This window comes from Pantherophis guttatus, chromosome 2 (assembly GCF_059756535.1).
Source record: "Pantherophis guttatus breed Tessera chromosome 2, ASM5975653v1, whole genome shotgun sequence".
Lineage (NCBI taxonomy): Eukaryota > Metazoa > Chordata > Lepidosauria > Squamata > Colubridae > Pantherophis > Pantherophis guttatus.
This window is the reverse complement of record NC_142064.1, coordinates 114,019,098-114,042,235: the sequence shown is the minus strand read 5'-3', so window position 1 is coordinate 114,042,235 and position 23,138 is coordinate 114,019,098. Positions and strand designations below refer to the sequence as shown.

At 38.2% G+C, this 23,138-nt stretch overlaps 1 protein-coding gene across 1 annotated transcript in view; it reads left to right on the top strand.

Annotated features, from left to right (window-relative positions):
* Positions 1-18,334, top strand: part of VAV1 (vav guanine nucleotide exchange factor 1) — a 68,301-nt gene extending 49,967 nt beyond the window's left edge. The window contains exons 13-28 of the mRNA XM_034434456.2: positions 804-890; positions 2,478-2,563; positions 4,182-4,314; positions 4,553-4,662; positions 5,326-5,427; positions 5,605-5,702; positions 6,670-6,695; positions 8,693-8,738; positions 9,932-10,068; positions 11,012-11,077; positions 11,377-11,408; positions 12,723-12,839; positions 13,911-13,998; positions 15,139-15,253; positions 17,589-17,740; positions 18,109-18,334. Of these exons, the coding sequence (XP_034290347.1) occupies positions 804-890; positions 2,478-2,563; positions 4,182-4,314; positions 4,553-4,662; positions 5,326-5,427; positions 5,605-5,702; positions 6,670-6,695; positions 8,693-8,738; positions 9,932-10,068; positions 11,012-11,077; positions 11,377-11,408; positions 12,723-12,839; positions 13,911-13,998; positions 15,139-15,253; positions 17,589-17,740; positions 18,109-18,162 (1,449 nt within the window). The 3' untranslated portion in view covers positions 18,163-18,334. The remainder of the gene's footprint in view (positions 1-803; positions 891-2,477; positions 2,564-4,181; positions 4,315-4,552; positions 4,663-5,325; positions 5,428-5,604; positions 5,703-6,669; positions 6,696-8,692; positions 8,739-9,931; positions 10,069-11,011; positions 11,078-11,376; positions 11,409-12,722; positions 12,840-13,910; positions 13,999-15,138; positions 15,254-17,588; positions 17,741-18,108) is intronic.
* The last annotated feature ends 4,804 nt before the right edge of the window (positions 18,335-23,138 follow it).

Here is a 23,138-nt window from a genome sequence, read left to right as displayed (position 1 = left end):
TTATTATTTCTTTTATATTGTGTTTTTATGTCCTTGTAAGCCTCCTTAAGTCGCCATGTACGAGTAGGTAGCAATATAAATTTTCTAATTAAATAAATAAATAAAAATTCATTCTGATTGTTTAACAAAAGTTATCACAGTGCCCCAGGAAGTTAAATAAAAAAGGGATAATCAATTGGTGGCAAATGTCCCTGTAGAACTTGGCAGTGCTGAAGAACATGAGCTGTGGTTTCTCTGGCACCCATAAAACGGGGGCAGAATTTGGTTTCATGTGGGGTTTTCCTTATATTTCTCTTCCAGGATTGCCCTGAGGAAAGCATTGAATTGAGCTATAGATAAGGCCCTTCTAAATTTGGGAACTGTGATGTATACCTGATTTAGGCACTAAAATTTGGTTATTTGCAATTATTATAAGAGAAAGCAGAAATTTATGTTTGACCTTCTATATCTAAGTTCCTTTGCCTTAGTATTGATCTAACTTGATTTGATTCTAAGGTTAAGATGACATCACTGGAGAAATCAGAGTGGGGTGTTCTTTTTTTTTTGAGGGGGGAGAATGCTATTTTTTCAGAAAGAAGAAATAGCAATCCCCCTTGATGTAAAAAGATTTAGCTGTGCAAAAAGTGTATGTGGAAATCAAGTGCTTACACAGAAGGGACTTATTCTGGTAAATTAAGCCTAATGATAAATTACATGTTTATTAATGATTCTTTAAGCTTATATTTTCTATTGGACAATTATTTCAACTGTTACTGAATTTTCTGTTACTGAATGAAAACCAAATTATTTATTTATTTCACTAGGATCTGGCTCAATGCGTGAATGAGGTCAAACGAGACAATGAAACACTGAAACAAATAACTAATTTCCAACTTTCCATAGAGAATCTGGTGAGTGTTGCTGTGAGGGACTTTGGTAGAATCTAGATTTGAACATTTTCAATTCCTTTTGAGATTAATCCTGTACATTAATTAATCCAATACCAAACCGATGGGACTTGTATTGGATATAATTGGTCCAAATAGATTATAGTTCCACTGTCTCCAGCTAGTCCAGCTGTTGAGCATCTTGGTTGGGAATTGTGGCTTTTATAATCCATCATATCAAGAGGTCATCAATTGGTGGGCTATGTGGGTTCAGTCTAAGAAGGGGAAATCACTAAGAAGGAAAACCCTAAAATAGCACACACCCATAGCCTACTAATACATTACCTACCTTCTTCCCCAAATGCTAATACTCTTGCTATCCAATATTTTGGAAGTTCCTCCTGTATCCTCAAATTCATCCTGAAGGTTACTGGTGGGCGGGAGGTCTTTTCTTTCCATATCTCCATCAGCTAAACAATGCTGGCTGGTGGGCCCACAGGGGAGGGCCTTCTCTGTGGCTGCCCCAGCTCTCTGGAACCAGTTACCTCCTGAGGTCCAGACTATCCCCACCCTATTGGCCTTCTGGAAAGCGGTGAAGACCTGGCTTTTCCAGCAGGCCTGGGGTCGTTGATCTCACTGTTCAATCTTGCAAGATCTGGCCATGGATGGTGTGCATGGGTTTTTTAATGCTTTTAAAATGCTTTTATAATGTTTTTTTTTAATTTATGTTCATTGTTTGTATTATTTTTGTTGTAAGCTGCCCAGAGTCCCTTGGGAGTTGGGCGGCATAGAAATATGATTAATTAAATTAAATTAAATTAAATATCTTGTCAGATCCATTCACTTATTAATGTTCATTCTGTGATCCTCTAATTTGCCTTTGACCCTTCCTTTTTTACCTTCTTCTGGTTCCCTCTTAGTTTTTTTGTTTCAGGCTGTTATATCTTGCTTAGTTCTTTTCATCTCTGAGGAATGTTGCTGGGTAGTTTCAGTCTATCCACCCTGTTCTCCAGCCTCTGCCCACCCTCCTCCTTCCATTGCCTCCTTGGGTGCTCTTTTCATCAAAACCGTTCTGTTATGAACTTTCATCTGTAGAATTCTACCACTGCATTTCATCTTCTTCCATACTGTATATAGTCCACCCTACTTCATTCATCTTCCATCACTCCCAGTCAATTGATTAAATGGCTTTTTTCAAAGAGCTTTCTTCTTTTGCTGTTGGCTGCACTACAAATGACTACCTTTAGTTCAACATTGGCCTCAAAAACAAAGGGCATTTGCACCATTCTTCCAGTAAATATTCTTTCTCTCATTCCCAGCTCTGATTTGTTCTCTTCATTTGATATCCATTTTTATTCTTAGGCTGAGGGAGGGGGAGAGAGAGGAGTCATTTTTATTTAGCAGACTATATTGTGCCTTAACATCATGGCCTTCATGCAGAAGCTCATGGCTGCTATTTGGAAAATAAAATCTGGAGAATGAAATCACCCATGTTTCCCTTTATTAATGTTATTTTGTAAACCAGCCACTGGAAGGAGTTGGCAGTCCCAAGCAACTCCTACAGGTAAAGAGTCTATATCTTGTAAATAAAATGGTTTTCTTTCCTCCTAGTCACAATCCCTGGCTCACTTTGGGAGGCCGAAAATTGATGGAGAGATGAAGATTATTTCTGGAGAGAAGCGCTCCAAATTAGACAGGTGATGAACATTTTGGTAGCAATATAAATTCATATGTTCCAAAGCCAAATGTATCAGATACTGTATATTATTTATGATGTTTACTGAAATACTGAAAGCAAAAGTAGTGTTTACAAACATGAAAGCATTTCATTAACTGTTCTGCTTTTTTGCCAAACCTGAGAGGGTCAGAAGTAAAAGAAAAAAGTTTGAGATAGGGAGCTTCTATGCTATTGATATCCTAGTTCTAGATAGTGTGTCTCAGCAATGTCTTCTCCACACTAATATGTATCTTTGGACTTTCTACTCTTTATTAGATTTTTTTTCTAGAAAGAGTGACACTTCTTAAAAATCAAATCTAAGCAACCCAGTATTTTCTCTGCTGCCTTATAGCACAAACCTATTTAGTACAGAGTCCAGATGATGAACTAAGGGGCTTCTTTGCAGATATTTCTGGGTAATTGCTTTATTCAGTTTATTGTTTTCTGCTGGATATGGTGGGAGAACTAATAGTCAGTTATCACTTGAGCAATGTTTCTTCTACTCAGTGCAATTATACTTACTTATGAATTAGGCCTGTCATGTTCAGGCAGCAAAAATCTGTCATTAAATGGCAGTAAAAAGATATTTTATTTTGCATTTCTTTTCTATATTTGTATATTTTAAAAATATTTACAGCAAAATAGGACTTGAAGTGGAAAATGCCCACTTTAAATAAGGAACCAAACAGTTTGGAGATAGATGCAACAAAATGTCCTTCACTGGGCTCCTAGCCAAAACAATGCAAAATAACTCCAAACTAGGCAAAGTTATGGATTATATACCCCAGAGCTCTTACACAGGAATGATAAAGAAAGCAATATATCGAACTGTGTTCTTTACAGCTGTGATGTAACATCTGATAGTACTATAGGATGACTTTATTATGGCTACCCACTTACATTCTTCTCTACTAAAAGGATTTTAGCTCACCCGCCTAATTACAGTTATTAACAGCATGGATCACAATGAGTGGAATTTATTGTGCCTATATATTGCATCTCTTCACACCAGACAATAATCTGGTTTCTGTTATCTATCTCTTTTCTATGCAGGGTAAGCAGATAGCTCTGGTTTGTCTGCTCGTTCATACCTCTGTGACTTTTTTCATGCTTATCCCATGTACAAGATCAACTTCCACAACAATTTGCTTCTTTTTCATAGCAATCAACATCTGCTACCTCTGCCTAATAATAGGTCAAGTCTTGGCTTACACTGCTTGATTTTGTCATTATAGTTACTCTCTGTACTGATAGCACTTTTTTTAAGGAAAGGAGGGGCGAATGCTTGCTATTTCAAATACCCACAGTTGTTTTCATTCATGAGTAGAATTGTCTATCTAACTGTTGCTTTCCAATATTCTTTGTTAAGTAGCATCATGGGCCTAATCAGTTATGAGTTGATGAGGGAAGGGTCAGAGGTTGCTGACATCACTGAGGATGCTCTTAATTTCTATGTGCATACATCTCAAGAGAATACTGAGCAAATCAACATTGTTTGATGACTACAGTTGTTATCCAGGCAGGTCTGTTTCAGCATTGTATTTGTTTATAAAATACATTTTTTTCTGGACTTTTCTCAAGTTAACCATCTCTTGTAGATATGGTTTTCTCCTGGATAAAGCTCTGCTAATCTGCAAGCGAAAAGGGGATTCATATGAAATGAAGATATTTGTTGATCTGTGCAACTACCAGATCCGAGATGATTCTTCTTCAGAAAAAGACAACAAGAAGGTAAAGTCTGAGTATATCTTATAGGGGGAAAACCTGGGAAATGAATGGCAATCATGGATCCTATTTTGCTCTAGAATTAGAATTAAATTTTGTTTTAGCCCAAAAGGACAATGCTGTGCTTCCGTTTTAAGCCATTGTACTATGTTCCCTTCAAAGGGGATTAATAGGGGGAAAGGGGTCTGGGATTAAAGTTCCCCAGTTTTGCCTTAATAAATTATTCTGCAATTTTTGTTGTCAGTGGACCCATATGTTTGTTCTAATTGAGCTTAATGGATTCTCGGGCTATGAATTGTACTTCAAGACACGAGAGTTGAAAAAGAAGTGGATGGAACAATTCGAAATGGCTCTGTAAGTTTCTTCTTTATCATTCCAAGTCTGTTGTGACCAATTTCAGCATGATGGATCCATTCCACATTTCACAGGGCACATTAAGGGAAGGAAGGGAGGGAGGGAGGGAGGGAGGGAAGGAAGGAAGGAAGGAAGGAAGGAAGGAAGGAAGGAAGGAAGGAAGGGCTTGATTAATCAGAAGGCTTCTACAGAAGTTAGATAGTTATACTCATTAAACATGTGTTTCCTTGTTAGCTAATCAACAAAAACCGTAACATTTCCCACATTTCATTATTTGATGAAGTTCAGCAAATTGCTGGAGTTAGTTTTGACAAGCAAAATGAGAAATAGGATTCAGAAAATAAGATAAGATTGTGTCAATTTCTATTAAGAATCTTTGTTTATTCATTCTTAATTTTTTATAAACTAGCCTATACTTCTTTTGCTTTCTCTTAAAATGAAATCATAGGAATGTTTCAGAGAATATCAGCATTTTCAATTTTTACCATCTGGAGTATAGAAAACCAAACTGAACTACTCAGGAACAAAAAGAGAAAATTAATTTAAGAGGGCCAAAACAATCAATATACTGCTTTCCTAATGCCTTTTACAAAGCAAAAGACATAGCAAGCAGAAGTATTGCATTATTCTTGCTAAGTGCCTTCTTCTTATTCCCTGGTACAGCTCCAATATCTATCCTGAAAATGCCAAGGCCAATAGACACGAATTCTACATGTATTCGTTTGAAGATACCACCTCATGCAAAGCCTGCCAGATGCTGCTGAGGTATGTATGCTATGCCATATACTTCAATCCCTGCTTGAATAAATTCTAAATATTTCATAATACAGCTGCCATTTTATATGTAGAAGCAGACAGCCTTGTAAAATAACTAGGCCATATTCCATGTAATCCAAGTCAAATATGTGGATTTATTCTCCATACTCTTCTATCTGCTCACAGAGGAACCTTCTACCAGGGCTATCGTTGCAGCAAATGCAAGTCACCTGCTCATAAGGAATGTCTTGGCCGGGTGTCACCATGTGGAAAGTCCAGTTCAGGTAAGTTTCTAGTAGCCAAATCCTTCTCGTTTGCATATTGCATAACAATGTGCCATAACAATCTGGCAATTCCCAGTGTTCTCGCCCTCTATTGCAGGACCCTAATTTATTTAACAAGGTGTTATGAGCTCTTCAGGAAGGCCTCAGGCAAGGCCACTGATTTATGGCAGCAGTTCTTCTTCCTGACTCAGGACATTAAATCAATAGTAGGAAAGTCCCTAAAAGGGCTATGATATTACACAGGAATGGGGAAAGCCTGTGAGCCTGTGTGCCTAGGTCTCAGCCTTTGGAAGCTAGGCTTTCTGTGGGACAATATGCAGCAAAGGCCGGCTACCTGTGCCCTCTACATATTTGGGGCTATAAATGGTTGGACAATTTTAGTCCAAATGTCTTGAGGTAGCAAGGAAAAGGTTTGATGGAAACAATTTTATAAAATAGTTATTTTGGGGGGGGGAGGTTGGCTACTTATAAAATAGTTGCCATAGTGAATGTCATCAGTTACAAGTATTTGTGTACAAATCATCAAACTGTTGAGGCTGCTGCTGATTATATTTTGAAAATACAAAGAAATGGCTGGATGTGTGAAGGTAGAAGAAGGAATTCCATCCTCCTCCTCCTCCTTTTTTTCCCCAGACTGGATAGCCATTTGTTGGGAATGATATAAGGTTTTTTGCTTGAGCAGGGAGTTGGACTAGAAAACCTCCAAGGTCCCTTCCAGTCCTATTATTCTATGCTCTCACTATAGGGATTAGGAAAGAGTTGAAATGTTTCTTCCCTGCAGGGCAAATATATACTATAAGATGATGTCAAACTTGAGTGGCCCTTCTGTCTCAAGCATGTGCCTGTTTAATTTCCTTCTTCCTTCCCTTCTTTACTGCTGGTGGTGCATCACCTCTGTTCCATCATATTAATTGCAAGATTTTCTTGTCCCTGTAACAATTGTAATTCTGCTTTTTTCTGTTTAAAGGTGACTCTGGATTTACTGTAAAAAAGGTAAAAGAGAAAGTTTAAATTTAAATTTGTGACAAGTTTAAAAATTGGGAAATTAATGTTGGATAAATGGTGGAAAGACAGATGGGCCTAGTTTACACATTAGCCAATATGGCTGAAGGCCTGGATGATTGAAAACTCTGTCCCATAAATGCCTTTAATGATGCAGTTTGGTTTTGGTATAGCAGAATGTGTGAAGCCAGTCATTGTGGTTTAGCACACTGTGTTAATCAGTTCACTAGTGTTGATTTGGCAAACCATGAAATTAAAAAAAAAAACACTAGTTAAAGACAATATAGTAACTTGGGCATTTTCCTCAGCAACTTCATCACTGCATTTCTAAAGATGGGTAGAAAAAGCACTTGCTGGATTGGAAGTGCTTTTCCACAGAGTACATTGACACAATACTTATTTTATCAACCTTAAATTTTCCTCCCCAATCATTCTGGTGTGAGGAAATTAAAGAGTAATATAGAAGGATTTATTTTCTTATTCTGTCCAAATGTTAAACCCGGTGCATGAATTTGGGGCTTTACAGCAGAGATCTAAAGATTTTTAATTTCATCAGTGTGAATGTGTGTATTCTAAATCAATAGTTATTGATTGTATCTATAGCTTGCTGTATTGTATGAATGGAAATTGTGATTTGATCTGGTCAGACTATATATCCTCCCAGGTTTTTAGCATAATATGTGCAAGGCCAGAGCATGTAAAAAAGAAAAACCAAATAAGAAATTGGCCAACCTAACCATTATTAATTTACTCCTCCACAAGATTGATTTTGGCTTGTTCAGCAAACCATGATTGAAACAATTAACAGCTAAGCATGAGGTACAAATGCAATCACTATTGTAATAGTTTGGCTTTTCTTGCTATTTGAATCTCTGGCTCTTTTTATTTTCCTTTTTCCCCCCACTCCCTTTATCCTTTACATATCTCTGTCTGAGCCTCTTCCTTGCTTTAAAGTATACCTTCCTCTATATCTTCACCTTCTATTTCCTATGGTATTCCTCCCTCTTTGATTCTTTACCTCTTCAGTTTTCCAACATTCTGTTTTCTGTTCTTAATACCAAAAGCTGTACATCAAGTGAGATCAGACCCACCCACTCCTTCCATTCCCAGGATGCCAAACCTATGTGCCCAAATCCATATAACTGAAACAGAAGGATGATGGGATTTGGTATAATTGCATTATTTCTGTAATAACTGGGGGAGGAGTTCAACTTGTTCCATAGCTGGATCTTCACCTCCATTCTGGAAAGGATATGAACCCTTATTTTACAGTTCAATTTCTAGGACAGAGATTTGCCTTCATGCTATCTGTAGAATCTGGCAACTAGAACAACTAGACACAACCAGAACAACTAGACACAAGAACAGTTTTTTCCCGAACTCCATCACTCTGCTAAACAAATAATTCCCTCAACACTGTCAAACACTGTCTGCACTACTATTAATTTTGTCATCGTTCCTATCACCTATCTCCTTCCACTTATGACTGTATTGACTGTAATTTTGTTACTTGTATCCTTATGATTTATATTGACTGTTTCCTAATATGATTTGATTGCCTATTTGTACCCTATGACTATCATTAAGTGTTGTACCTTACAATTCCTGATGAATGTATCTTTTCTTTTATGTACACTGAGAATGTATGCACCAAAGACAAATTCCTTGTGTGTCCAATCACACTTGGCCAATAAAGAATTCTATTCTATTCTATTCTATTCTATTCTATTCTATTCTATTCTATTCTATTTTATTCTATTCTATTCTATTCTTTCTCTGTATTTTTAAATATTACATGTCACCACGGCAAAACAGGCAAGAATAGAGAAGAAGAAAGGTCTACAAGACATTGTTACCAAATGATTGTAACTTAAAATGTGTACATTATGTAAAGTTAATGAATCACATAGAAGCAATGTAGGGCATTTTTCTAGATTTGTGACTCCATTTTTATTGTTTGGACCCATTTTTCTGTATTTTTGGTGCAGAATAAATCCAACAGACACACAATGGAAAGAGACAAAACAGATCTAGGTAAGTTATTGTTTTTATCCTGGCAGTTAGTTTACAGGATGATAGTGAAGAACACAGAAGAATGATATTTAGTTGTCATGATAATAGGGATCATAACTGATGAAAAATTAAATAAAGTTGGACTAAATGAGGACCCAGATTGTTGGGGGCAATATGCTGACTCTGTAAACCGCTTAGAGAGAGGTAAAAGCACTATGAAGCGGTATATAAGTCTAAGTGCTATTGCTATATAGAAAACATGATATATCTGTTAGGTTAAGCTCAGAAATCATTAAGAGCAATTCCAGTGAGATTCTTCTCCCCTCACCTTTGTTTCATTTTTGGTTTTTCTATTATTAAAAGACAGAAAGGTTCTGGTTGTGTCATTTGTATTCCATCCCATTGATGGCATTCTTTTTATTTTGCTGCTTCAGAACAGCAAGCAAGAACTGGTGGGGCCACAAAATTAGCAAATCAATAGAAAACAAAGTCGCTAAAGTGCTTTGGAACTTGAGAATTCAAAGAGAAGCACTTGTGACATAACACCCCAGACTTAATAATTGTCCATAAGAAAGACAAAAAAAAAAATCTGGGATGGACATTGCAGTACCTGGAGACAGCAGAATAGAAGAGAAAAGAACAAGAGAAGATAACAAACTAGAGACCTGCAAATAGAAGTAGAATGAACATGTCAAAAAAGGCAAATATAGTATCAATATAATAGAGATCTTGGGTGCAATTTCAAAATATATGGGGTACCATTAGAATATCATCAACATTGGCAAAATTGCCAATAGTCAGTTGCAAAAGGCAACTTTATTTGGAACAGCTTACATCCTGTGGTGATACCTTTAACAACATCAAACAACATCTGCCTATCCCAGGTCCTTGGGAAGGACTTGATAAGTGGATAAAAATGCTAAATCCAGTTCTAAACAACAGACTGATTAGCAAAACCAACCAAAATAATAATAGAAGTATATGCTGTCCAATTCCCACAGACTCTGTTCAAGGAGATTAAAAAACTTGATGTCGGGAAAGAATGACCCAGTTAGCTCTATCATTTGAACACAACCAATAATTGTAGTATTTTCATTGCCTACTTGTTCTTTTTAATTATTTGAAAAGACTCACATGTATGGAATGTGCAAAAAAAATGAGAAATTGGTTTGTTTCAGACACAATTCAACTGTGATTATTTTTTCACTCTTCAGGGTTGCCCAAACTGGAAGTCTGCCAGGAGTATTATGGTGTCCCTCCTCCACCAGTAGCATTTGGTCCACCTCTGAGGCTCAGTGTAGGGGACATTGTGGAACTGAACAAAGCTGAGGCAGAGCAGCTGTGGTGGCAGGTAAATGTCATTTCCAGGACTGTCCAAGGGCTTACCTTTAATTGTGATTTTCATATTTTTTATTTGTATATCTATTGTATGCTGGTTGTATGCTGCAGAGTTGCTTTTGGTGAGATGCATAGCTATACAAATTTGATTAATAAAATAAATACATTCAGCAATATTTGTGTTGGAAGAAAAGGGAAAACATTACTTTAAAAATGAAACATCTTCTAGGAACTAAGTAAAACCATGTGGTGGGCTCAGGATGAGAAGATGGTAACATCATGAGAATAGGACCCATCAGAATATTTTGTGACACTTTTTGTGCCCTGGTCATGATGATGAGCTCTTAGAGAACACTCCCTGAAGGAAAGTAAAATCATAGAGGAGAAGGTTTCAACCTTCCTTGTTGGTTCTTTCTATCAATCTTCTTCTACATAGTGCCTCTAGATCAGGGGTGTCAAACTCACGTGGTCACAACAGCATCATGATGTGATGGTATTATGATGTGATGAAGAACAAATGTTGCTTTAAATGATCACTGACATATCAGAGCCCCAAAGAGAAAGGCCCAAATGGCAGCCAACACTCAACCCTCTTCTTCTGAGCAATGCTTTGAGATTGTCTTAGCCTTTTCACCATCTCTAGGCTTGTTGTTATCTCTAGTTTGTCTCTCTTTGCTTGGTCTGGAAGTGAGCTTAGTCAAGAGTAACTCTCTATTCAAGTATACTAAATCAAAAGTAGCTAGCTTATCTATTTTAATGGCAGACTTATCAAGCTAATGAATCTGGCAAAATTATTCAGAGCATTCCAGTACAGTTCTAACATAAATTCTAGTTCTAACATAAAATAATGTATTGCAATTTTTTCCATTATATAACAGTCTTTGCTAAATAAGCTGAAAAATTATACTTGAAAAAACTCTATCTGACATGTCCTTTGTTTTCAAATTGGATTGCAGGGAAGGAACACATCAAGCAATGAAGTCGGTTGGTTCCCTTGTAGGAAAGTGAAGCCTTACATCTCTGTAAGTAGCCTATCACTGGAGGTATTGGGATTTGGACTTCTTTGTGTATTTGCTTAAAAGTCAGTAAGCATACTCCATTTGAATCAAGAGGACTTGGGCAGGAGTTATTAAGTCTCCTAGCTGACCATTCCTGGCTTGAAATAATGGCTAATGCAATATAGGCAAAAGGTTGTGAGCTAGGGAAGGTTGGTATGGTAATTCCCTTTGGAAAAGTATCTTTAATTTTCTATTCATTTTTTCATTAAACACAACTTTCCTCAAAAAAACCACAAACAACAATTATACCTTTTCTTCCCCAGAGTCCTCGTCCAGATCTCTCAGTTTATCTTTGGTAAGTATTAATTCAGATTTCCACCATCTTGTTAATCATGTTTTCATTCTGTGCTGTCATATGAAGCATGAATGATTTTGATGTGCCTAAGCTGGGTTCAACTTTGGGAATGTATCTATGCCTATATTTTCAACTGCATTCAGTATACAGTACTTTTCCACTGCAGATAAATATTAGGCAGTATTTGCTATGCAAATTTCCCAAGTTTGTTCTTAAATACATTTTCCCACTACATAATACTGTAGTATTACCTCTTGTGACATTGTCAAATAAGAGTATATTAGGGAGAGGAATGGTGGAATGCAGAGGCTCAGTGGGTAAGATGCTGAGTTTGTCGATCAGAAGGTTGGCAGTTCAGCAGTTCGAATCCCTAGTGCTGTGTAACCGGATGAGCTCCCATTACTTGTCCCAGCTTCTGCCAACCTAGCAGTTTGAAAGCATGTAAAAATGCAAGTAGAAAAATAGGGACCACTTTGGTGGGAAGGTAACAGTACTCTGTGCGCCTTCGGCATTGAGTTATGTCAGCCACATGACCATGGAGACATCTTTGGACAGCGCTGGCTCTTCAGCTTAGAAATGGAGATGACCACCGCCCCTAGAGCTGGAAACAACTAGCACTCATGTGCGGGGCAGTGGTGTGTTGCTACCAGTTTCCCCCAGTTCAGGTGAATCAGTAGCGGTGGTGGCAGGAGGCTCCACCCACCCACCTGGATGTCTTAAAAAACACTCTGCGCATGCGCAGAAGTGCCACACGCTCGCAAAGCGAGTGTGCGTGCCCGCACACTCCCAATAGCGAACTAGTAGCAAAGAAAATTGAAACCCACTACTGGTGTGTGGGAACCTTTACCTTTACCTTAGGGAGAAGAAACTTGCTGCACATTCCTGTTCTCCCAATTTTATTCCTTTGTAAGAATAGAATAAGAATATTTATACTTTATAAGAATATTTATACCGAGAAAAAGTCATATATTTGTTTTGTGTGGTTCCCAAATTACTGAATGTTTCTAGAGGTTTTTTTTTTTAAGTGCAATCAACCTGATTCATTCATGGAATGTTATAGATGCCCAAAGAAAGACATCTTCCATTTAAAACTGTTCTATAATTGCATCGTACTACTTCTTTTTCTTCCTTTTTGAAAATAAAAAAGAATCATTGTTATTGGGAAAGTTGGAATGCCTCTTAGATTCTTTTGAGAGGTAATAGCTGGATCTGTCCACTTGGAAGCATTCTTGTCTCATTGTGGTTATATGGAGTAAGGAGACACCCAGTGACTGAACATTGTACTGCTAATAAGAAATAACCCTCCCTACACAGGTATGCAGGACCCATGGAGCGGGCAGAAGCAGAACAAATCCTTGCCGGCCGGTCAGATGGAACTTACCTGGTGCGGCAGAGAATCAAAGATGCAACTGAATTTGCCATCAGTATCAAGTAAGCCTAATTCCTGTCAGAATTGTCTACAATAAGATAATGAAGATTTGGGTGTTTACAATAATAAAGGAGAGGGGCCAAGAGAATTGGAAGAAACAGAGAAACATATTTTTCCCCCTATAATTTGCTTTTCATTAGAATCTTGTGACCCATTTCTTTGGATGTTACCATATTATCTTTCTCCATAGCACCTACAGTACAGTTATAAAGGGGGATGTAACTCTGGTAGAATATGTGCTATGCTTGCAAAATGTTCCATTCTGAACCCCATATGGAAGAGAATTAGCATGGTTGGAATTGGACTTTCTCTCTCTGAGACTCGGGCAGGGTTCATAATATACCAAAGCGAAGATATCAGACATGGGATCAGTTTATTTTTTTACTACAGTTTTAAGAACCATCATGAGGCCTGGTGCAAAGACTGTTTTTGGGTACCAGAATCTAGCTGGGTTCATAGTCAGCCAGAGTGCATGCTTTCATTGTGTAGTTTCTTGTCAGGATTCAGTCCTACCTAGGTCTAGAACTGGAATCTCAAAGAGGAATAGAACTCCCTATCAGGCTGCCAGGATCTTGAGGAGGCTTTGGAACCTGGCATTCCAGCTTCAGAACCAGCAGTTTCCAAATCAGATACCAAGGCCTTGAATGCACACACAAAGTCTATGCATCATCCACAAAGAACATGGCCCACAGGCAGGAGCTTCATCAGTTTATTCAGAAGACAGTTCATTAGGTAATTGCCAAGATATGTACCAGTAAATGCTAAGAAAGAGATTCCAGATTTTACTTGACTTTTTGTTTGGACTAGGCTTTTTTCTGAAACAAAGACCTGCCATTTTATGCAACTCAAGCAATGTAAATACAGACTCTAGAGCCATTGTTGATTTGTTTTCAACTTGATTATTGGCTCTATCAATTTGCATTTGAATAAGATGAGTCCTTGGCCTCTTCTACAGTTTAATTCTGTTCAGTTTACAGGTACATCTGGTTTCAATAAACCTATGTTATCATTGTTTATCATTCAAAGGAAATCTACTCTTAAAACCTACTGTTATATGTATTTCTCGTCTACAGATTCAATGCTGAAGTCAAGCACATCAAAATCCAGACCAAGGAGGAGCTGTATCGCATTACAGAGAAGAAAGCCTTCAAAGGACTTTTAGTAAGAATTGATCTTCACCACAATTATTTTTCAAGCACAAGTGAAAAATGAGCTTATTAAAGTAAAAAAAGGAAGAAAGAAAATAAGAGGCAAAATTGAAGGGAACATAACAATTATAGCACTTGTATTTCCATTCTAGGTTTAGAAGAAGTAGGGCCTTTAATAAACTCAGGGTCCTTCTCCCCAGCATTGTTTCTACTCACTATTCCTGTGAACTATCTGAAATTGGTCACTCAAATAGGCAGATAATAATATGAGCCAATTAATGCTTCCTCCAGCTGACCTGAAGAACTCAAAAATAGCCAGTCAGTGCCCCATATCCCAAACTAGTGCAGTAGAGAAAAATATCTCATCCAAAGCACTCTACAAGAGAAATTGCTTAAAAGTTAGTGTACTTCCATGTTGTGGACTGTAAAGGATGATGTTATCTTGGCCACTTGAGAACATTACTTTGTTGTGCCTTTAAAACACCAGCATATCCTAGTTTTATAGGAAGGCAGTTTCCCCCAAAAAACTAATGATGGTTTAGAGATGCATATATTCAAGCTTGACAAAAGGAAGTTAAGCGTCTATGGAGAAGGGAGGAAAGAGTTTTGCTTGACCACAGGAAGCAGGTGAGGTGGAAGTACCTGTCAATGAGAATGTAAACTGTCCACAAGCTGTGTTTAGCTGCAACATTGCAGGAAAAAGAAATCCAGCTTTATGCCAATTTCAAATAAATGAGTGCCCTCAAAAAAAAAAAAGCATCTTTTGAACAAAATGGTCAGAGGGGGTACAGCAATTTAGCAAATGACAGAAATCCCCTCCATTTGTATTTTTTCCATTCTAATTGGCAATCTACTATGTATACTCTTCATTAAAATGAAGCCCAAGTTGTGGACCTGCATCTCTTATGCAGGATATAATACTGTATCACCACGGAGCCAGTTTATATTTCTCTATTTGTAACACAGAGATCAAGGAAGAAACTCTAGAAAGGATCAGTTTAGAGCAGGATCTAACTTGCTGTGTTATATTGTAATAAGTGCTTTCCTTTCATCTCTTTTTCATATGTATGGGCTGGATACATCATGCTAACGACAAATATACTTCTTATATGGTTGCCTTTCTTCAAAGAGCGCTTCTCCATTTTATTTGTAGGAGCTGGTGGAGTTCTACCAAGAAAATTCCTTGAAGGATTGTTTTAAGACGCTTGATACGGTTCTGCAGTTTTCTTTCAAAGAGCCAGAAAGTAAAATAGGATCCAAGCTACCTGGTATGTGATCTATACCTTTTGTTTCAAAATTCAGGTGATCTGATATGGAATAAGAATTAACTAGGAAAGCAATTGAGATTACTGTGTGGCTCTGCTATCAGATTTGGATGGTGACAGTGGACAGGTATTCTGTGGTGGAGTGTAATCTAGACTCCCAGGAGGGAAGGAGTACATTCCAAAGGAATAAGAGCCATCGAAATTTAGGTAGTTTGGTTGGGAGGAAAAGGGTCAATCAGCTCCTCAATGATTAGTCCTTAATGGCACTACAGCTACATGGAGGGAAGTAAGCAGTGGGGTACCACAAGGTTCCATCTTAGGCCCAGTACTCTTCAATATCCTCATAAATGACTTAGATGAGGGCACAGAAGGGGAACTTAGCAAATTTGCAGATGATACTAAGTGTCAACCCTGGAGCCACCTTGGAATGTCTTCAGGGTTGCCACAGCAAGGCTGGGTAGAACTGTGGGAAAGGGAGAGGGGAGTAGAGATAGCTGGGGAAATATGTAGCCAAAATAACATTCTTTCTCTGAGAGCCAAGGACACTCTCACCAGCACCTGGCGGGGCATGGAGGGGAGTCATCCAGGTGTGGGACTGTGACCTGATTGGGGCATGTGATGGTTGTGTGTAATGGGGGGAAGAACTTTGGATTTTGAATTAGGTGGGGAAAACCCGGGGAGTTTCAGAGTCGGGTTTTCACCAGTTGTGCCAATATGACATGCTTAATAAATCTATACTTTGAGGAACTCTTTGGCCTTGGAGTTTAGATTTCATCTGGGCTGTTACTTGGAATCCTGACACTAAGCTGGCAGGAATAGCCAACACCCTAGATGATAGGCTCAAGATTCAGATGGATCTTGACAGACTTGAACACTGGGCCCTATCTAACAAAATGAAATTCAATGTAGAGAAAAGTAAAGTCTTACACTTAGGCAAGAAAAAGTACACATATCTACTGAGTGAAACCAGGCTTAATAGCAGTAACTGTGAGAGATATCTTGGAGTCTTAGTGGACAACCAATTAAATATGAGCCAACAGTGTGCGGCAGTGGCCAAAAAAGCCAATGCAATCCTAAATTGCATTAACAGAGGGATTCAATCAAGATCACGTGAGGTACTAATACTACTCTATAAAGCCTTAGTAAGACCAGACCTAGAATACTGCATCCAGTTTTGGTCACCACACTATAAAAAAGAACTGAAACTGGGCATGGCTAGTCTAGTGAAGAGAAGGACTACGGGAGATATGATAGCAGTCTTCCAATATTTGAGGGGCTACCACAGAGAGGAGGAGGTCAAGCTATTTTCCAAAGCACCTGAAAGCCAGAGAAGGAAAAATGGATGGAAACTGAACATGGAGAGATTCAACCTGGAAATAAGGATAAATTTTCTGACAGAGTAATCAACCAATGGAACAGCTTGCCTTCAGAAGTTGTGGGAGCATCATTACTGGAAGCTTTTGAGAAGAGACTAGACAGCCATCTGTCAGAAATGGTGTAGGGTCTCCTGCTTGGGTGGGGGGTTGGACTAAATTACCTACAAGGTCCCTTCCAACTCTGTTAATCTGTTAGATTCCTGTTAAGAGTTCACCAATATACCATATAGCAATAAAGTTCAGTCAATGTCAATTTTTACATTGGGAAGGCAACTCTTGGACATAGAAAATTTCTTATCTTCCTTCAGTGGTTATTTGGCTTTTCCTGTACCCATTAGTCTGTTACATCTCAAGAAGGGGAAAACCACAAATGGAGTACTATCTTCTATAATCTATGCAAAATATCTGATTTTATCATGTGCTATTTTGCATTACAAAGACAAAGTTGTCTTCAAGGGCAGTTCAATTGTCGGTGACTTCATGAACACATCTACATAGTTTGCTTGGGAACGATATAGGTTTGCCAATGCAGTTTTTTCTTTTAATTTTTCGACCTGTCTTATATCCCTGATGGTCTCCTATACTAACCAGATCTGACCCTGCTTAGCTTTTTGAAATTAGCCAAGATTGGCTGTAATTTTGCTAGGCATTCTCTATCCTCCTTCTACTTGCTAAATCCTATTTGAATCATTTAAGCTCCCTCTTAACTGGCCATTGCATAAAAGAGATATATTTTCACTGTTGTGGGCTAATATGTCTGCTGCAGAGAAGTTTTAAATGAGATCTGAGATGCTTGTTGAGATTTTGCAGACATACATTGATAGACAGCATATTACTTGGTCTTCTTATTGTCATGTCATAAGAATCATAGAATGATTAAGATTCTCTGCAGTTCTAGGGACCTGATGAATCTTCTCCGATTCTGTCCGACTATTACTAAACTCATATTGTTTCTTTGACAGGGAAAAGTCTCAAGTACTTTGGCTCAGCCAAGGCTCGCTATAATTTCTGTGCACGAGATCGGACTGAATTGTCCTTGTCAGAGGGAGACATCATAAAGATTCTCAATAAGAAAGGACAGCCAGGATGGTGGAAAGGAGAGATCTATGGTCGAGTGAGCATCTTTGCATCCATATAAGTGTGAATTGTTTGATTGCAGAATTTAGGATAAAAATGGGATTTGTATACAAACAGATCAGCTATTTATTTGAACATGCTGTGGTGTATTCTATTGACGTTGCTGCTAAAAAGTCAAACTTTCAATTAGGATAAGCTGTAGCTGCAAATCTTAGGCTCCTACTGCTGGATGATCAGACAAAAATCTACTGTACATTAACGATTTCTAGAGTTTAGAAAATGTTGGCATCAATATAGGAATAGTTACATTTCAACAGTAAGGATCAATGACTCTTCCCTTGGCTTAGAATATTTTCATTGTTTATTGGATTCTAATAAGTCTTTCCCTATGTTTTCTACCTGCAGATTGGCTGGTTCCCAGCAAATTATGTAGAAGAGGATTATTCAGAATATTGCTGAGATCACAACATTCAACGCAGCATCTTTTCTCATGTGCAAAAACTATTATTTATGAACTCTTTTTTCCTCCTGCCTTTTCATCACCCATCAGATTCATCACCCACCAGATCCTGCCTTCCACCACCACCCCATTACATGTTCCTGTCTAATAAACTGGGTACTGTAGAAATAACATCCTGGTAAAGTGTGTGTCTATGCCTGTTCTAAAGAGGAAAGAACATTGTAAGAATTCACAATACAGAAACTATTTCCTTTAAAATCTCAAAATTACTCATAAGAACAAGTACCGGTAGGTTCCTTTTGGATATCTATAGTAACTGCATACTCCAGCATGTAGTTCTTATTTTTTGAAATTTTCCATTATGCAACAGACTGTAGAATGCTGTAGAACTATGCTTTGTCTGAAAACTGGGTTGCAACTTCTCCAGACTTTTCTTCCTTACCAATAATGAATAACAAAGGAAATAGTTTATATATGGCACTGAAACTTCTGGGATCTTTCGGGTCAAACCAGGGAATAATTATCTTCTTTCTGTGGAAAACAGATTTGCAAAACCAAACACTTTTTCTGAGTTGCCAATGTTGTATCAATTTAATATCTAGGATTTCCAGTTTAGATTTCCAGATGCAAATGAAAAAGAATATACTGAAACAAAACATTTACCCAAAATTATGTGGAATTAGCACAAAATACATATACCACTAGGCTACATGGTTTAATGATGATATTCAGAATTGGAGAGTTTTATATAGTCTTCTGAACTCTCTTTTCTGGGGATATTATCCAAGATCTCTTACTGTTTAAAAGCATTAAGAAGGTAGAATAGATGCTGCTCAGAAGAGCAATTCCTACATTAAGGAGCATATTTTATAAGAAATAGAAGCAACTATCATTTTATGCTGGTAACTCAGTTAATACAGTAGTTATTGTTCTGGTATGAAATTACATTTGGAAAATACATCTTAGAAGATTTTTTTTTAAATTCCTCTGAACCCAATGCATTCAATTTCTTTAAATATATATTCAAAATTAGAAATAACTTTCTGCTGGCAACCACTCTGTAGTGGAACTGACTGCTTTGGGCTTTCCTTTAGGATGTTTAAGCAGAGACTTGAAGGCTATGTATGCAGTATTAATGACATTCTTGCAACAGAAGGCTGGTCTACCATGGCTTTCAATACAGTTATATTCTGGTTTATGCCAAATTGAATCAATGTGTACCTAGATGGTCCAAAACCTATCATCCAAACTCTTTTAGCACTTAGCAATAGCACTTAGACTTATATACCGCTTCACAGTGCTTTACCAGTGGTGGGATTCAAATAATTTAACAACTGGTTCTCTGCCCTAATGACTGGCTGGGTAGGCGTGGTCGGGTGGGCATGTGACTCGGTGGGCATGGCCAACTCGACGTCACTCATCACACCCAGCCTCGCCTCCCGGACACTCACCTCAAAGGCAGAGGTGGGATTCAGCTGGTTCAGACTGGTTTGGGCTAATCCCACCACTGGCTGGCCCTGCCCCCGCCCATTTTTCAGCCTGTTTTGAATTCCACAAGTCTTAAAGTTGCCAAGATTGGATACCCCTGAGCTAGATGTTCCGATAGATTAGGGTTTTTCAAATTTGGCAACTTTTAAGATGTGTAGACTTTAACTTCCAGAATTGGAAGGGGCAATTCTGGAAGTCCACACATTTTAGGATTGCAAGTTTGAAAAACCCTGTCAAAAATGGGCAAATTAAGATCCTTTTTAGGGATCTGTGCTTTGGTCTCTCTCTCTCTCTCTCTTTTAAACATATTACAGATTATCCTGTATTATCCAGATTATCCAGCATACTGCATCTATAAAGAAAGACTTTAATAGAAACATTCTTTATGCATAAAAATATAGAAAGGCATCTAAGGATCACTAATCTCCCCACCTTCCTGGACCATAATTTATGAGAAGTTCGCAATGATCTCAACAGAAGTTTTCCTCAGCTCTGCTTTGCCTGAATATGTAGTATCTATGCTCTGTCATTGGGTTGTGATAATTCTGGCCCTAAAATAGACACAAAGTTCTCTCAATCATAAAACTATCCTCCTCTGTCTTATTTATATTCTGGAATAGTCAGATAATGAGGAAAAGCTGAGCAGGAGAGATGGACAGATATTATTATTGATCTGATTTATCCTAGAACTGTTATCACTGGAAAAAAGGGACTTTTACACTGATACTTAAGATTTCTTCCCTACCCCACCCCATTACTGATGTACTGAAATGAGGAGAAGGTCCAAGTGGGTGGAAGGATTTTTGACCCTCTTTCAAGCTTATTTTCTCAGAATTGGTTCTAAAACTGGACGTAAAGTTTTAGTACAGAAATTGTAATTGGAGTAAAGAAGGAAGCAGGGGACTTTAGGAAGACAACGTGGCAATTCAAGTTTTTGTTGAAGTTTTCTTGTTTTCCTTATTTTCATACCTTGGCTTTAAATCAACCCAAAAACATTATATTTGTTCAACATAATCTAAATATGGGGTATGGGAATTTATATCAATTTTTTTCACAAAGTTTTGCTATAATCCAGGTGTTACTGTGCTTAATAGTGAGATATTATACTATTTCATATGGTTATGTAATAATCCAAATTCAGAAGGGGGAATATGCTTTGGGGTGAAGGCTCACTTTGTGTTTGCCAGCAAATGTTTAAAAGATTTGTGCAGCGGGGAAGGAAAAAGCACAATGGATGTGAGGTATTGAGAGGTCTGAAGTGTGTGCCCACACAAGCTATGAATTCCTCTTCCCCTTTGAAACCCAGATTGTTGTACAGCTTCAAGAGAAGTTATTTGGGCATTTTTGGGGCATTTTCAGGGTGTTTTTCAGGCAGTTTTCTGGGCCCTTTTTGGCCATTTTCAGGCCATTTTGGATGTTCAGTAGTAGTAAATAAATAGGAAAATTGTACCTAGTTGAGGCCTTTGACTCAATTTCCCTTTCTATTTATTTACTACTACTGAACATCCAAAACAGCCAAAAAACACGCCCAAAAATGCCCCCAAAATGGCTGAAAAAGAGCCCAAAAAAGGGCCAATAAATGGCCTGAAAAATGAGTGGGGGAGGGGCCAGCCAGTGGTGGGATTAGCCAGTTTGCCGAACTGGGCAGAATTTTAACAATTGGTTCACCTGAACTGGTCCGAACCAGCTGAATCCCACCTCTATGCTTTACAGCACTCTTTAAGCTGTAAGAGTGCTGTAAAGAGTCAGCATATTGCCCCCAACAATCTGGCTTCTCATTTTATCGACCTCGGAAGGATGGAAGGCTGAGTCTACCTTGATTTTTGAATGACTTCATCTTTAAAATAACTTTTCTGAGTATACGTTGCTAACAATCACTGCATTGCACCATTTGGTTCCCACATGCAACATGACATGGCCTTTAATTTTACATCGATTTCTAAGAGAATAATTTGGAAATTATCTGGAAAGAGAGCTACCTCTATTATGCCATTATCCAAATTTTTTATATTTATAATTATAATATTGCCAAATGTGATCATGTCAAATTTCTCTCCAATTCTTATTCTAAGAATATCTATGTCTAGGAGACAACAAGTTATGCCACAAACTTAATTTGACTCTTTTATATTCCATTCCTTGTCACCAAAAGAAAGAGACTCACTTATAGATGTCCCGGAAAGAGATCTAAGTTAGACTGTACTAAAAGACTGAAATACTGTAGAGATTTGCTTATGAAAGGCACAAGGAAGAAAAAAGTGAGATAACCTAGATGACATTTAGCAAACAAGTTTTTTCACCCAGTGAGTAGTGGAATGAGTAAGAAAACCATGCAGGAGACAAAAAAGCAGGGAAGCTCAAGGGACATATAGGCAGATCCTTTCTAAGACTTCCTGCTCCATTAGACCAACTTATTGTCAACTGACAAGTGAATATCATCAACATTTCTTAGGTACAATTATCCCTTCTTACTATATAGTATATTATTGTTCCTAGGACGTTTTTGTTACTTACAGACCAACCGGAGACAGTGTATGATCAGCTTTGTCTTTATTGGGACTCCTTAGGTACATGTAACCATTATAATTAAGGTGAGAACTTTACCTGGAATTGAATTCTCAGCTACAGCATGCTCTGCTTTATAAAAACCCCTCACTAATTTGAAGGTATGACACATTAGCATCTATTAGAGGTTAAATAAGAAGAATATGTATTCACTGTATAGTTCACATATTGTGTTTATTCATTCATTTTGTTATTTCACACTAGTCTTAAGGATGAACCTTGAGGAAAATACTATGTAAGCATTGGGGGCTCCCTGTCAGTTTTTCATCATGCAACTGCCATGTTTTATTCCTATAATCTTAATGAGAAATAACTAGTATAATATTTTCTTTGTAATCCATTCTCTTTCCATTACATACAGTCTATTATAGTGATGGCTAACCTTTCCCGGACCGAGCACCCAAAGAGCGCACGCACGCATGCGCGAATGCATGCGCACCTGCCCAAACCCCCAAAATGCAATATGTGGGCAGCCCCCTGCGCATGCACCTCACCCCCATGCATGTGCATGCAGGGGCCCCACAAGCACCCCCACCCCCATGTGCATGCAGGCCCCCCACATGCACCCCCCCACATGCACAGCAGAGACCTGAAGACCAGCTGGCCAGTGGGAGGCGCACACATATGCGCAGCAGAGCTGAACTGGGACGATGGCTTGCGTGCCCATAGAGAGGGCACTGTATGCCACTCTGGCACACATGCTATAGGTTTGCCATCACAGGTCTATTACATAAAGTCCACAATTTTTCCAATTTTTTGCCTCACCCCCCGCCTTCATTAAGAGCCACTGGGCAGAGGCTTTTAACTGTTATTAAGAACTAGCTCTTAGAACAATCCTAAGCATAGCTAAGATTATCTGAAGTGCTGCCTTCTCTCTCCATATACTTCTTTTTCTATAGAATTGAGAATCAAAAGTTTTGGT